The following is a 12620-nucleotide window of genomic DNA, read 5'->3' on the forward strand; positions in this document are numbered from 1 at the left end:
TGTTTAAAAGGGAGAGACAGAAGCTACCCATGGCAGAAAACCCTAACAAAGAGACCTTCCAGGGCGCCTAGCTCTGCCGCCCTGAGTTCTCCCAACCCTGTCTGTGAGTTCAGGTGAGACACAGAGCCAATGTGGCCTCTCACTCGTCAGCATCTGACCCTCTCTCATGCCCAATTCTTACCCCAGGGAACTGACCTGCCTTGTCCCTCATCAGTCACACTTGAAGCATGTAACTCCAAAGAGGATATCCAAATGAGACACGGGTTGAAGGTGCCATTGCTGGTCACAGGTGCATGCTCACCCTTTGAAGCCTCTGAGTGGCAAATGGGAGCTTCTTGTTTGGGCAGAATCACACCTTGCTGGTTCCATGGTGACAGTTCCTCTAGGCTAGGTTTTGCCTTCCAGCCACAAAGCCCCAGCACTCCTAAGTCAGGGTCTGCCCAGTACTGGAGACAGGTCTGATGCACCTTGAGTCTTTCCCCCCCGCCATGTGCGTATTCATGGACAGAACCCGTCAGAACAGGGGTTCCGGTTCTAGTTTCTACTCTATCATTCTGTCTCCTACCCCTCACCACACTGTGATTTCTCCAGCGTGTTGAGTTGAAGAGTTGTCTGCAGCTGTGGCCCATGAGCCTCTCCTCTCAGTAGCGGATGGTGGCGACACTCTCGCCCTCTCTGGGCTCTCTCCCTTGATCTGAGGATGATCATAGTTTCCCTATGTGAAGGGAAGGTGCCGGATCAGGTCATGTCTGGCATGAGACCCCTTCAGAGTCTAAGCACTGTGGCCATGCTATCTGCCACCAGCTGGAACAAGTTCTATATATACACCTGTCACATGCATAAGCCTGGCCAGAAGGAGGTGATGGAAACTGCAAGAACAGGTAGGAAAGCGTTCCGCTGCAATGCCCACCCCCACACTAACATGTACCCAGACTCTCGCCGTGGTTGCCCGAACTCTTAACCATTCTTAAGAAGGCAGAATGGCTCCTCTGGGAAGTTTCCTGTGTTGTTTTCTATTGTGGAGGCAGTAAGTCACTAGTAGCATGGTGTCATTTAACACAATGTATCATCTTACTCTCCTGGGAGGTCTGGCACCCGTCTCACTGGGCTGAAGTGACAAGATTGCATTTCTTTCTTGAAGCTGGGGGTGGGGGGAGGACGACGATGACACCTCGTTCAGCCTCTAGAGGCCCACCATGTTTCTCAACTCATGGCCCCTTCCCGCTTATTTCAGGTTATCTAGGGCTGCTCCGTCTTCTCCCATCGCATCACCAGGACCCTCTATATCACATTTCCCTCCAACCCTGACCTCCCTCCCTCTGCCCTCTTTCGCTTTTAAAGGCATTCTGTGGCTCCATTGGGCCCACCAGGCAATCCAGGACAACCTGCTCTGTCGCAAAGTTATTCCCTCCGGCACATCTGTGAAGCTCTTTTTACTATCTAGGGTCATGAGTTCTAGTGATCAGGTTGGAAACATCTTCATGGGGAATTATTCTGCCTGTTGAGTCACATAGCCTAACGCCTTCATTTTTCTCAGTGAATAAACCCAACTGGGGTGGGAGAGACCTACTTGGGTCACCCACAGAATGAGCGACTGTGTCAAGATGTACCCCTCAGCTCCCAGGCTCCCAGCTCTGTTTGCAGACCTACCATGATGACTTGCTTAAAGCACAAAGGGCCAAACGTGATTTTTCTTTCAGTCTTTGCCAGACCAAGGAACTCTCTCCTGAGACAAGCTCACTCCTCCCTTCACCCAGCTGGGAAGTGTCCCACTGGTGGCTGAAATGTGAAGGGACAGGGGTCTGAAGGCTGGCCTCAGACTTGCTTCCATCAGTGACAGGAACAAAGTGAAATGCCTGTTTGGATAGCTAGGAGCCTGTCTGATGCCTCTGCCTTCTTCCAATTTAACAACTTCATACATTTTTAAAAACTGATAACTGAAGATGCTATTTGAACTGCTTCAATGGATTTCTAGCTTCCAGAAAAATATAAATCGGGCAGAGGGATCATTTTGTGATGGGGCAAAGACTGTTCAGACACATCTGTATTACTCTGGGCCTCACATGTCTACGTAGCCCTTCCGATTTGGGGGTTCTGGCTTGGTTCAGTTTAGGGTAAGTCTATATACTTAACCTATTTAAATGTTTATATATATACATGTGTGTGTGTGTGTGTGTATACACACACACATATATAAAATTCAAAAAAGCAAAGCAATTCAGGTATCAATCAATTGTTAACAAAAGATAGTCTAAATTCCAGTAAGTGACAAGGCGTTTATATTGCTGTCATTTCAAACAAGTGTCCTAAGAAATGTATATACAGATGTTTTCTGAGTGATCATCAGGGAGTGTCGGGTGTGCAGAGGACGCTCAAGCAATGTCACAATCAAAGGGATCACTGAAAACAACACAAAGACTTGAGGTTGAGAACAGTCCCGTGGCCCCATCTCAAGGCTGGATTCTCAGTGGCCTTGGAGGCTGAGATAAGTTGATTAATGAGTGGCCCGCGGCCTCACAGACAGAGAGTCCAGGAGGCGGCTACAGTCAGTGGAGCAAAAGGAATGAGTCCTTCTGTGTGCATCCAAGCTGTGCCAGGGACCGCGCTGGCTGCGCACAGGCTGTGGCTTTGTTGTTTTTGGCAAAGTCACCAGAGTTGTTTTATTTTCCTCTCTCCAGATTGAAGCTATTTTTGTGGCTGTTTTAACTGTGAGCATGCCTAGAGAGTAGCTTCTAGTGTGACAATCACAAATGAGAGACTCAAGTCCCCTGAGGGTCCAGCTCCTAGTAAGCTAGGGGCGGCAATGGGATCCTGCCGCCCACAGGTGTGGGCTTGCCAGGTGATATGTCCCTTCCAGGAAGCTGGGCTCAGCCCATCTGAGTAGAGAGGTCCAAGGAGAAGCCCGGTGACCTCGTCCTTCACAGACTTGAAACCTGCCATTCTTGGAGTGTTCAGCCAAAGGTCCCCGTCGGCCCCAGTGACTGGATTCCTCAGAGAGAAGAGAGGGGCTTCAGAGAGGTCAAAGAGATCAAAGATTTCCTTCCGCAGGAGAGTTCTGCCATCCTGGTCCACATAATGGGGGCCGTCCCCATCCTGCATGGAGCAAGCTTCCTGGCAAAGTGGAGGAACAGGAAGACAAACAAGAGGCCAACAGCCAAAACGTGAAGAACACAGGCCCACCGTTCATTCACCTCAACTGCTGTGTACCAGGCGTTTGCCCTCATGACGTTTATAGTCTGAATGGAAACACTGACGAACATACAGGTAGATCTGGGTTCCAGGTGAAGGGGCGTGAAGTGAGGTATAAGCCGGGTCCCAGTTAGAATAGGCAGAGTTTAGGAGACTGGACCAAGTAAAGGACCCCCAAACAGAGACATGCAAGGGAGAAATGAACATGCATGCGCAAGCACACGTGCAAGCAAGTACATAAGATACTTTTTCCATGATTTTTTTTTCTTTTTGCTTCTTGAAGCGTATTGATTCTTAATCTTGTTTGGATCGCTGTGTCATTTTAGATAAAGTGAAAGCTAGGAATCCCCCTCCCAGGAAAGATTTTCATGGCCATGAGGCTGGGCTCAAGGCATAAGCCCTGGAGCCCATCTGTGGCCCTCCATGGCTCCACGGATGCTGCCCGTCACCTAGAAAGTGCTGACTATTTCCCAAAGAGCCCACGTAGCACACAAAAGAGGGACCGATGTTTCTTCTCCCAGAATGGCATAATGACGGTCGTTTTTCAATTTGCGGAAGGGAAAACAAAGGATAGGGTTTGATCCATTTCAATTTTTTTTCCTCCTTAATTTTTTTAACCCTTTGACCCCTGCTGCCGTTCGTGAATGGAGCCTGTTCTCACAGATGGCATCGCGAATGAGTGAGCAGAAAACGAACACGCACAGGAAAACTCAGAAATGGGATTTTATAAAATCAGTTTATGCGTGTGGTGATGCTAAGAGCTGGAGAGACCCGAATACATGAACAGCAACTGTAACACCTGCTTTACAGATGTGCTCACAGCCTGGATGCTAGAGGAGGAGGGAAGCAAGAACGTGATGTTCTTGGATGGCCATTGAAGCTTGTCGTGCCCTTGCTCTTGGATTTCATTTGCTTTTTTTTTTTTTTTTAAAGCAGGGATCCTGTCTTATTAGAGTTTCAAGTTCTGTGATAAGACATCATGACCCAAAGCAACTTGTGTAGAAAAGGGTTTATTTCACCTTGCATGTCCCAGCCCCAGTCCCAGTCCATCATAAAGAAAGTCAAGGCAGAACCCTGGGAGGCAGGAGCTGATGCAGAGACCATGGAGGAATACTGCTTACTGGTTTGGGGCTTCATGGCTTGTTCAGTCTGCTTTCTAACAGGACCACCAGCCCAAGAATGCACTGGCCCCTGTGGCCCTTAAGTAAGCAGTATTCCTCTAATAAGCATCCAGGCTGAGAAATGCCTGCCACACAAGTGTAAGGACCACATTTAATCTCCAGAACCCACATTTACAAAAGCAAAAACAAAAACAAAAACAAAAAAAAGCCGGTCACAGGGGTACATATCTGTAACCCTAATGCTGGAGAAGCAGAAACAGGAAGATCCCTGGAGCCCAATGGCCAGCCCATATCCTAGTCAATGAGTTCCAGGCCAGTAAGAGACCCTGCTGCAAAAATGAAGGAAAAGAAAAGAAGGAAAAAAGGAAGGAGAAAGAGAGAGGGGGGAGAACTGTGTCTGAGGAGCACCCCCAAGGTTAACTTCTGACAGCCACATGTACCTTCACACACATACAGACACACACACACACACAACACACACACAAACACGGGAGAGAGATGCACAATACAACAACAAGAGGTCAAGTAGACAAGCTTCCATGAGCAGAAGACTGTAGGGGCGAGTGGTCGAGAAATGGGGAAGCCCCACGTTGTAACCAGGGTACCTAAGAGACCTGAACATTCTCTTAGGCACTGGGTTTGGGACCCGGTGCTCCTCTAGTTTCCGCTCTTAGGAGAGCTTGTGCGCTGCCAACCCTCACCATAATCCAGGCCTTTGTAACTTTGACCAGAGCACTCTCTCCTCTTTATGCCTTCTCCATCTCCACCTGCCCCCAGTCAACACCCTAGCCCGAGCCTCCAGGGTCCCCTTTCCCAGACCTGACACTGTTCAACCTTACTTCGAAGAGGCCTGAGGCCAGGATAGCAGTCTCCACATCCTTTTAAGAATTCTCCTCTCACTTCCAGGAGCCCCATTTTACCCATTCCTGGGCTCTCTTCCCAGACTAACTGAATGAGGCCCACTGGAGCTATCAGAGAATGCAGGTACAGGCATCTGAAGCTAAAGCATCCAACACAGAGGAGCCCTGGATCTCTGAGCATCAGCCCCTGGTCCGTGTATGGTGACTGTATACACTCAGGAGGTCAGAGTGACTTGGGTACAAAATGTCCTTCCCTGAATCTGTGTCCTTATCTACAGAATGAGAGGATAGTGGTGCCCACATCATTATTATTGTCCCCAGGTATAAATCAGATAATGCATGGCACATGGTCAGCACAGGGTATTTGTGTGATTTAATCGATCTATTAGTCATCAATGTCACCTCTTAGCAAGATGTTTTACCACTGTCCACTTGGATAAACAGCTCCCTTGTTTTATCATTCATTGACCAGTCCAGTAGTAAATGGAAACGGACCTATTTCATCAACTGTAGGTTCTCAGCCACTCCTCCAGTATTTGTCAACAGTTTAGGGAAAGGGAACATTGGGTGGCATCCCCCTAGGAGCCACTAACCATGCCTCAACTCACAGCTTACACAGAATCCAGTGAAAACCCTTGTAGAGGATGCTACAGTCTAAACTCAAGACTCATTCTTCTTACACGTCATCCTCCCATCACCTCTATTGCGGTACTGGCTAATTTTATGTCAACTTGGCACAGACTAGAATCATCTGGGAGGAGGCAATGCCAACTGAGAAAATGCCTCCTTAAGACCGGGCTGTGGACAGGCCTGTAGAGAATTTTTTTTTAATTAGTGATGGATGTAGGAGGTCCGAGCCCTTTGTGGGCAGGACAGTGGTACTGGGTTCTGTAAGAAAGCAGGCTGAGCAAGCCGTGAGGAGTAAGCCAGTAAGCATCACCCCATCCATGGCCTCCGCATCAGCTCCTGCCTTGCCTGAGTTCCTGTCCTGGCTTCCTTCAGTGATGAACCATGATAAGGAAGTGTAAGCCCAATAAACCATTCCCTCCCCAAGTTGCTTTTGGCCATGGTTCTTCCTCTCAGTAGCAGCCCTAACTACGACAACTGCTATTCTAACCATCTCAAGACTGCCTGCCTTACTCCTTTAAATACAGATGTCCCTGGTACCTGAGACAGGTCCTGTCAGTGAGGGCAGTGCTGCCTTCCTCAGAACTTCCCACATACTGGAAAAGGCACTCCGCATTTTGCTGCCCTCTAAACCCACTGGTGGCAAGCTCCACTCCATCTTCCAGCCTCCTAAGGGCAGGCAGCGCCTTATGACTTCCTCTTCCAAGAACTGACCAGCTATTAACAGTGCCACTTGAATCTCCTGCCTCTAGAGGGCACTAAAGAGCAAGGCGCCCAATAAAGAAAGACACACACACACACACACACACACACACACACACAGAGATACATATATACACCCTCACAACAACGACACCTACGACGATGACACTGGACAGAACTTAGGGACGGGACACACCCCTGTGGCTCTTCACATGACCATGGGATATGAGGAGACACCAGAGTAAGAGTTAAGGCTGTGGTGGCTACAGCTACAGAACTGCAGAAAGTAAGCCACTCCAAGCATCTTTCCAAATATGCCAGGGGTTCCCAACACCAGACTTTTCTAGGTTTGCCAGGTAAAAATACAGAAGCTCCCAATTAAAATTGAATTCCATATATACAAGTAGGTTCTTCAATATTAGTGTGAGCCATACAATATTTGAATTATACGTGCACATTAAAGTTACTCGTGTAGCTGAAATCCAAATTTAACTAAGTCCAAATTAACCCTATTTCTGCTCTGTTTTGGCTTTTGCTAAATACGGAGACTCTAAACCCAAACTCTGTCAGATATGGGGAAGGTAGGTACTGACCTTATCCCCTTTCGTGATGGGCATTTTGGAGTCCATCTGAAACCAAGCCCAGGTGAGCGTGTGAGGTGAGACAAGAGGAGGCTCTGGCTCCAGCTGGGTGCCTGCAGACCTGCAGAACGCTGGGAAACATCTTACACATCAAGTTAGACTTTTATTAGTTGGCTTGTCTTCCCAAGCCTGTGTCAGGAACAAAGCCACACTTCCCAGTCAGCTGTGTGTGGCTTGGTCCATCCAGAGAGGATCTTAGAAGTCACAGCCATCCACCCAGTCACTGAGGTCCTTGCCCTGGCAGTGATGCCTCCAGGCCTCCCTGTGGGTAGAAAACAAGGAGGAACAGAATCCAACATTAGCAAGCCAGGTGGTGGTGGTGCACACCTTTAATCCCAGGGATCAAGAGGCAGAGGCTGGCTCTGTGTGCTTGAGGCCAGTCTAGTCAACCACAGCTACGCGGAGAAACCCTCTCTCTAACCCCCCCCCCACCATGGCCAGTCTAGACCACCACAGCTACGCAGAGAAACCCTGTCTCTCCCACACACACACACACACAATCCACATTAACATCATCCCTTGGTGCTATTCAGAGTGCAGGAAAGGTACCGGACTCTAAACTGAAGAGAAGCAAGGTTGCTGAGGCTAAGCAAGGGACTAAGAGGATGGGAAGCCACAAATAAGCTGAGCTAACCTAGAGGAGGTGGTTTTTAAGAAAGAGAATAGCTGTTCAAAGTCAATGTCTAGCTGCCTTATTTTACCATTGAAGATACAAACTAGTATGCTCAAGCTTACCTGTGTCCTCGTCAAAGGGCTAGGAGCTGGAATCTGGAGCCTAGGTGCAAAGCACCTTTCCTACACCCAAGTGCTTCTGGGGACAGTGAGACCACCTTGCATGTGTACAGCCCTTGACAGTCTACATACCACCATACCCTTCACCCACTTATAAGTTCTTTCCACCTGTCCCCAGCTGGCCTAGAGGTCGATTGGGTCAATATTATCTCCCCTATTTTCCTAAGGAAAAACTTGGGCTGTGATGTACACTTATCCACCCAGGGTACACGGCTGTATGCACACTCAGCATGTCTTGATTGCCAGCCTAGGTCTTTCCATGATTGACTACTATACTCCTCTTTTGGGATCATTCCCCCCCCCTCGTGTGTGTGTGTGTGTGTGTGTGTGTGTGTGTGTGTGTGTGTGTGGTGTTAGGCTAGATGTCAACCTAGATTGTCATTTCTCAGAAAGTGTTCACCTTGTCTTTTTTTAGAGATGGTCTCTCACTGAACCTGGAACTAACTTACTAATTAGGCTAGGCTGGTTGGCCAGTGGGCCTCAAAAATCTGTCTCTACTTCTCTATGGTGGGATTACAAATGACCAGCTTTTAAACGTATATTCTCGGGACCCAACTCGGGTCTTCACTCTTGCATGACAAGCAATTCTCATGGGCTCACCTGTCCTCCCAGTCCTATCACATCTGCTATCTTGAGGAAGATAAAAAAGAACATAGGATCCTAGAGCACAAAGTTCTCTGGAATCCCAAGGTGTGAAAACTAGTGTCCATTGTGATGTCAATGTCAAAGAGTCCAGTGATTAATAGTGCATCAGAAAGGCTTCTAAATAACTGTCAATCAAGACAGGTTGATTGTCTATTGCATTAAACTGTAAGATACTTAAAGACATGGACAGGTCTCAGCTATCTCTGAAGCTCAGCACCTACCTGGACCTTGCAAACCTGCATCCCCAGTGCAGTGAGTAGACAGGAATGGACAGTCATGTATCCCCAATGCTGCATGTGAGTGGACAGGAATGGACAGCCTTGCATCCCCAGTGCTGCATGTGAGTGGACAGGAATGGACAGACTTGCATCTCCAGTGCACATGAGTGGACAGGAATGACAGCCTTACATCCCCAGTGCATGGGAGTGGACAGGAATGGACAGCCTTGCATCCCCAGTGCATGGAAGTGGATAGGAATGGACAGCCTGGCATCTCCAGTGCATGGGAGTGGACGGGAATGACAGACAGCCTTGCATCCCCAGTGCATGGGAGTGGACAGGAATAGACAGCTCTGGACCTTCTGGACCCACTTCTTCCAATTAGCCTCAGACACTCAAGAGTCACCCATGCCAGGAATTTACTCTGAGTGTGTGACAGAGGTGTTCTTTGGTTTCACCTATTAAGACCAGGTCTTCAACTCTGCAGTAAGAGTACCAAGGCTGCAAGCTCTTGGAATAACACCTGAGCTGACCCTGTCCCTTCCTGCTTTTATAAACACGCTCTGTATCCTACAGAGCTGGCCTTACCCCAAACTCACTTCTTAGTGTTTCAACTATTCTCAGACCAACAAAGCAGTGTCCATTTCAAGTAATGTTTCTGGAATATCTCAAGATTCAGTCATTTGCAAGCAGTGGTGGCGCACGCCTTTAATCCCAGCACTAGGGAATCAGAGGCAGGTGGATCTCTGTGAGTTCGAGGCCAGCCTGGACTACAGAGCAAGTTCCAGGACAGGCTCCAAAGTTACACAGAGAGAGAGACCCTGTCTCAAAAAAAAAAAAAAAAGATTCAGTCCTTTACAGTGTCTCCTCTTTCTCTTAGATCATACCTCACCTACTCCTGAATCCCTTCCCGCCCCTTATCTCTCTCCTCTCCTCTTCTCTCTCTCCCTCTCTCTCTCTCTCTCTCTCTCTCTCTCTCTCTCTCTCTCTCTCTCTCTCTCATCCATCCCTGGTGCACCTGTCCCTCTCCAAATCCTATGTCTCACCTAGATTCCTACAAGAGCATCCCATAGATCCACCAATCCTTCCCCATCTTTATTTTCTCCTCCTTTCTTCTGCTCCAAGGTCTCCTAATGTTCTTTCCCTGGCCTCATTAGCTGCTATATCTGTCCATGGTCTGGGTGTTCCCCACCCCTGGAGTGGTTCACCTTTCCCAGATTCTTCCCTGCCCTTCTGGTTTCTCCTTCATAAGCAAGAGTAGAGCGGAGGTTGGAGACTCAGGTGGGAAACACAAATCAAAAGAGTTTGGGCAACTGTGACCCAGGTTGTATGAACCAGTCATCTAGGTCAGAGCCCGATGCTCAGACAACCTCACCATTGTGAGAAGACTTCAGAGAACATGTTTCTGGAAGTAGGTAAGAAAAAACAACTAAAGAGGAAGGTTCCAGAGCCCTACCCATGATCCAAGCAAAGAACCTCATCTACCATCTATTATACACCTTGAGTTTTTATATAAAATTTGGACTGAGATGTGTGGTCATGTGATTGCCAGTGCTATCCTCCCTGGTTGTGTCATCCGGAATTATCTCGAGTCTCATAATTCCCAACACCAGTTGTGAGGTTTGGTTCATGAAGTCAAAGAAATGTGTTGCCTAGGATAAAGTGGATACTCATGGAAGGTCAGTTCCCTAATGTTACCCTCCAGTTCTGACTACAACTCCCACAATTCCAGTGGGAGTTACTCACCAGTAGCCCAGACCCTGGGGCTCTTGAACTATCTTCATGACACAGATGACAGAATCCTTGAGATCTTGGTTTAACAAATCTGGGGTGGGAGGGGGGAAACACAATGAGGGGGCAGAGAATGGGGTGCTATCTCTCTCTCTCTCTCTCTCTCTCACACACACACACAGGCACACACACACACACACACACCACTTCTGCATCTCTGGAAACACCACTCCCCTGTCTCTGAAGATGTCACCCTACCCCTCTCTCCCACAATCTTCCCTCTATCCCTGTAGCTCTAAGACCATCTCTCAGCCTAGACCCCAAATTGGATTTATAGCTGGCCTTTCATCACCACTTGACCCTTATCCATCTCCTGGGGGATCTCTACCTAGAGACAAAGACAGGGAAAGAAAACTAAACTACAAAAAAGAGGCTAGCCCACCGGTGCAGTATAGCTGGCAAAGGTTGGGGCCATTCGGGATGAGAGTCTTGCACCACTTCCGGCTGCTGATCTGGAAAATGCCATTGTTGGTGCTTCCGTCAGCTTCATGGTCCACGGCAGCTGTATTGAAGCCACTTGTGTAGTAAGCAAGGCAGACCCCTACAAGGGACAGACACAGCTCTGAGGTCAGGTTCTTGGGCCACCACAGACAAAAGGGTTCACAGATAAATTCCTAGACACTGGCTCCCTCAACACCATGGAGCCAACAACAGGTCTCCTTGCATCTACTTTTCAGATGGATCAGTCTAGAGGCCAAAGGGACTGCCCCAAAATTACATACAATTACCTCAAAGCAAGGGTCAGGACTGTCAACCTTCCTACTCTCTCACTGTGCAGTATATAGAAAAGTTGGCTGCATTTGTTGAATGGATTTAGGAGAGCTAAAAGTTTAGAGGCAAGATTAGGAAGACACAAGCAAGCTCTACAAAGGGGGGCAGGACTAGAGACAAGATGAATCTAGATGTGACTGGGCTTAACAGTCTCCTGAAAGTGCCTCTAGTCGGCAATATTATTGGTTTGCTCAGTTCGCCATCTAAGTTTCAGCAGGTGTATTTGTTCCTCACGATCAAGATGAAGTGTAACCTACAAAGCTGCTGGTTCCTTTGACTTCCTGGCTAGCAGCAGGGATGGTTCTAATCTGCTTGCCTGCTGCTTGCCTAGGATGAGGTTAAATCAGAAGGTGGGTGCCGTCCACCTCATTGGCTTCTGGTTTTACCAAGAAGGATTAAACTCAGAAAGCCTCCTCCAAGGCCTTTGAATGAGTAGGAGGAAAGACAGACAAGGGAATGAGCGGAGGGAGAAGGGTTCTCACAATCAGCCAGGTTATATCCGCGATAGCCATCCAGCCCAAAGCTATGCAGCTCTTTGGCCAGCTCACAACGACTGAAGACCTTGGCCTTGCTGGAGGCAAGCAGGCAGCTGAGCAGATAGGCCAGGGCCAGCCAAAGGATCCCAGGCGGACACATCTGTCTTCTGGGAGCCCGGCTCCTAGTTTCCATGCAGTGGAAGGTAGAGGGGGCTGAACTGTGGGATGGCAGACAGTTCACCAGCTCGGGGTCCAGACAGCTGCCCCTTGGAAGAAGAAAAGAAGGGCAGGGTTTGAATGCACATTGGGAAAGGAGAGAAAGGACAGACAGAAGACAAGGCTCCATCCCCGATGGAACACCAGACATGCTCCTGAAGCCTTGGACAAGGTTCCTGAAGCCCCACTCTAGGGATCTCCCTCCCAGCCCATCCCAGAATCAGCTCCCTCAGGTCACATCATGGAGCCCTCTCAGGTGGAAGGCACTACTCCCACACACAGATCCTGAGCAGCGCTGAAGTCTCCCTCTTAGCCATCCATCCCTTCTATATCCTCACCTTGCAAACGCTCCCTAAGACTTACCCATCCCAAGTGCTCAACTCTTGTCACTTGGCTCTGTGGGCAGATTCCCATGTGATGGGGACATCAGCCACTGCTGGTCCTTAACCTTGTGATTTCTCCTCCTCAGACCCGATGGCCTTCAATGCCACTGTCTTTGCCACTCTGTGACCTTGCTACTCTTCATCTTATCATCAGTTCTTACTTCCCCACGTCTGCAGCCTTCTGCTCA

At 48.7% G+C, this 12620-nt stretch overlaps 1 protein-coding gene across 1 annotated transcript; it reads right to left on the bottom strand.

Annotated features, from left to right (window-relative positions):
* Positions 1-7245: 7245 nt before the first annotated feature.
* On the bottom strand, positions 7246-12092 carry Spaca3 (sperm acrosome associated 3). Its single transcript, XM_050128934.1, has 4 exons — positions 11840-12092; positions 10969-11127; positions 10542-10620; positions 7246-7402 (listed from the first exon to the last, which is right to left on the bottom strand). The coding sequence occupies exons 1-4, from the start codon at positions 12024-12026 to the stop codon at positions 7336-7338; spliced, it is 492 nt and encodes a 163-aa protein (XP_049984891.1). The 5' UTR covers positions 12027-12092; the 3' UTR covers positions 7246-7335.
* Positions 12093-12620: the final 528 nt, after the last annotated feature.

Source organism: Alexandromys fortis, unplaced genomic scaffold (genome assembly GCF_014885135.2).
Source record: "Alexandromys fortis isolate MF-2015 unplaced genomic scaffold, M_Fortis_MF-2015_v1.1 scaffold_80, whole genome shotgun sequence".
In the NCBI taxonomy this organism is placed as follows: Eukaryota; Metazoa; Chordata; class Mammalia; order Rodentia; family Cricetidae; genus Alexandromys; species Alexandromys fortis.

What these genes read in the sequence shown, in the direction of transcription:
- Spaca3 (XM_050128934.1), bottom strand. Translation starts at nt 12,026, where the DNA reads ATGGAAACTAGGAGCCGGGCTCCCAGAAGACAGATGTGTCCGCCTGGG. An exon ending in CGGATATAACCTGGCTGATT is followed by an intron (nt 11,128 to 11,839) that starts GTGAGAACCCTT and finishes TGTCCCTTGTAG; the next exon opens with GGGTCTGCCTTGCTTACTAC. An exon ending in CCCCAGGGTCTGGGCTACTG is followed by an intron (nt 7,403 to 10,541) that starts GTGAGTAACTCC and finishes TTCTACCCACAG; the next exon opens with GGAGGCCTGGAGGCATCACT.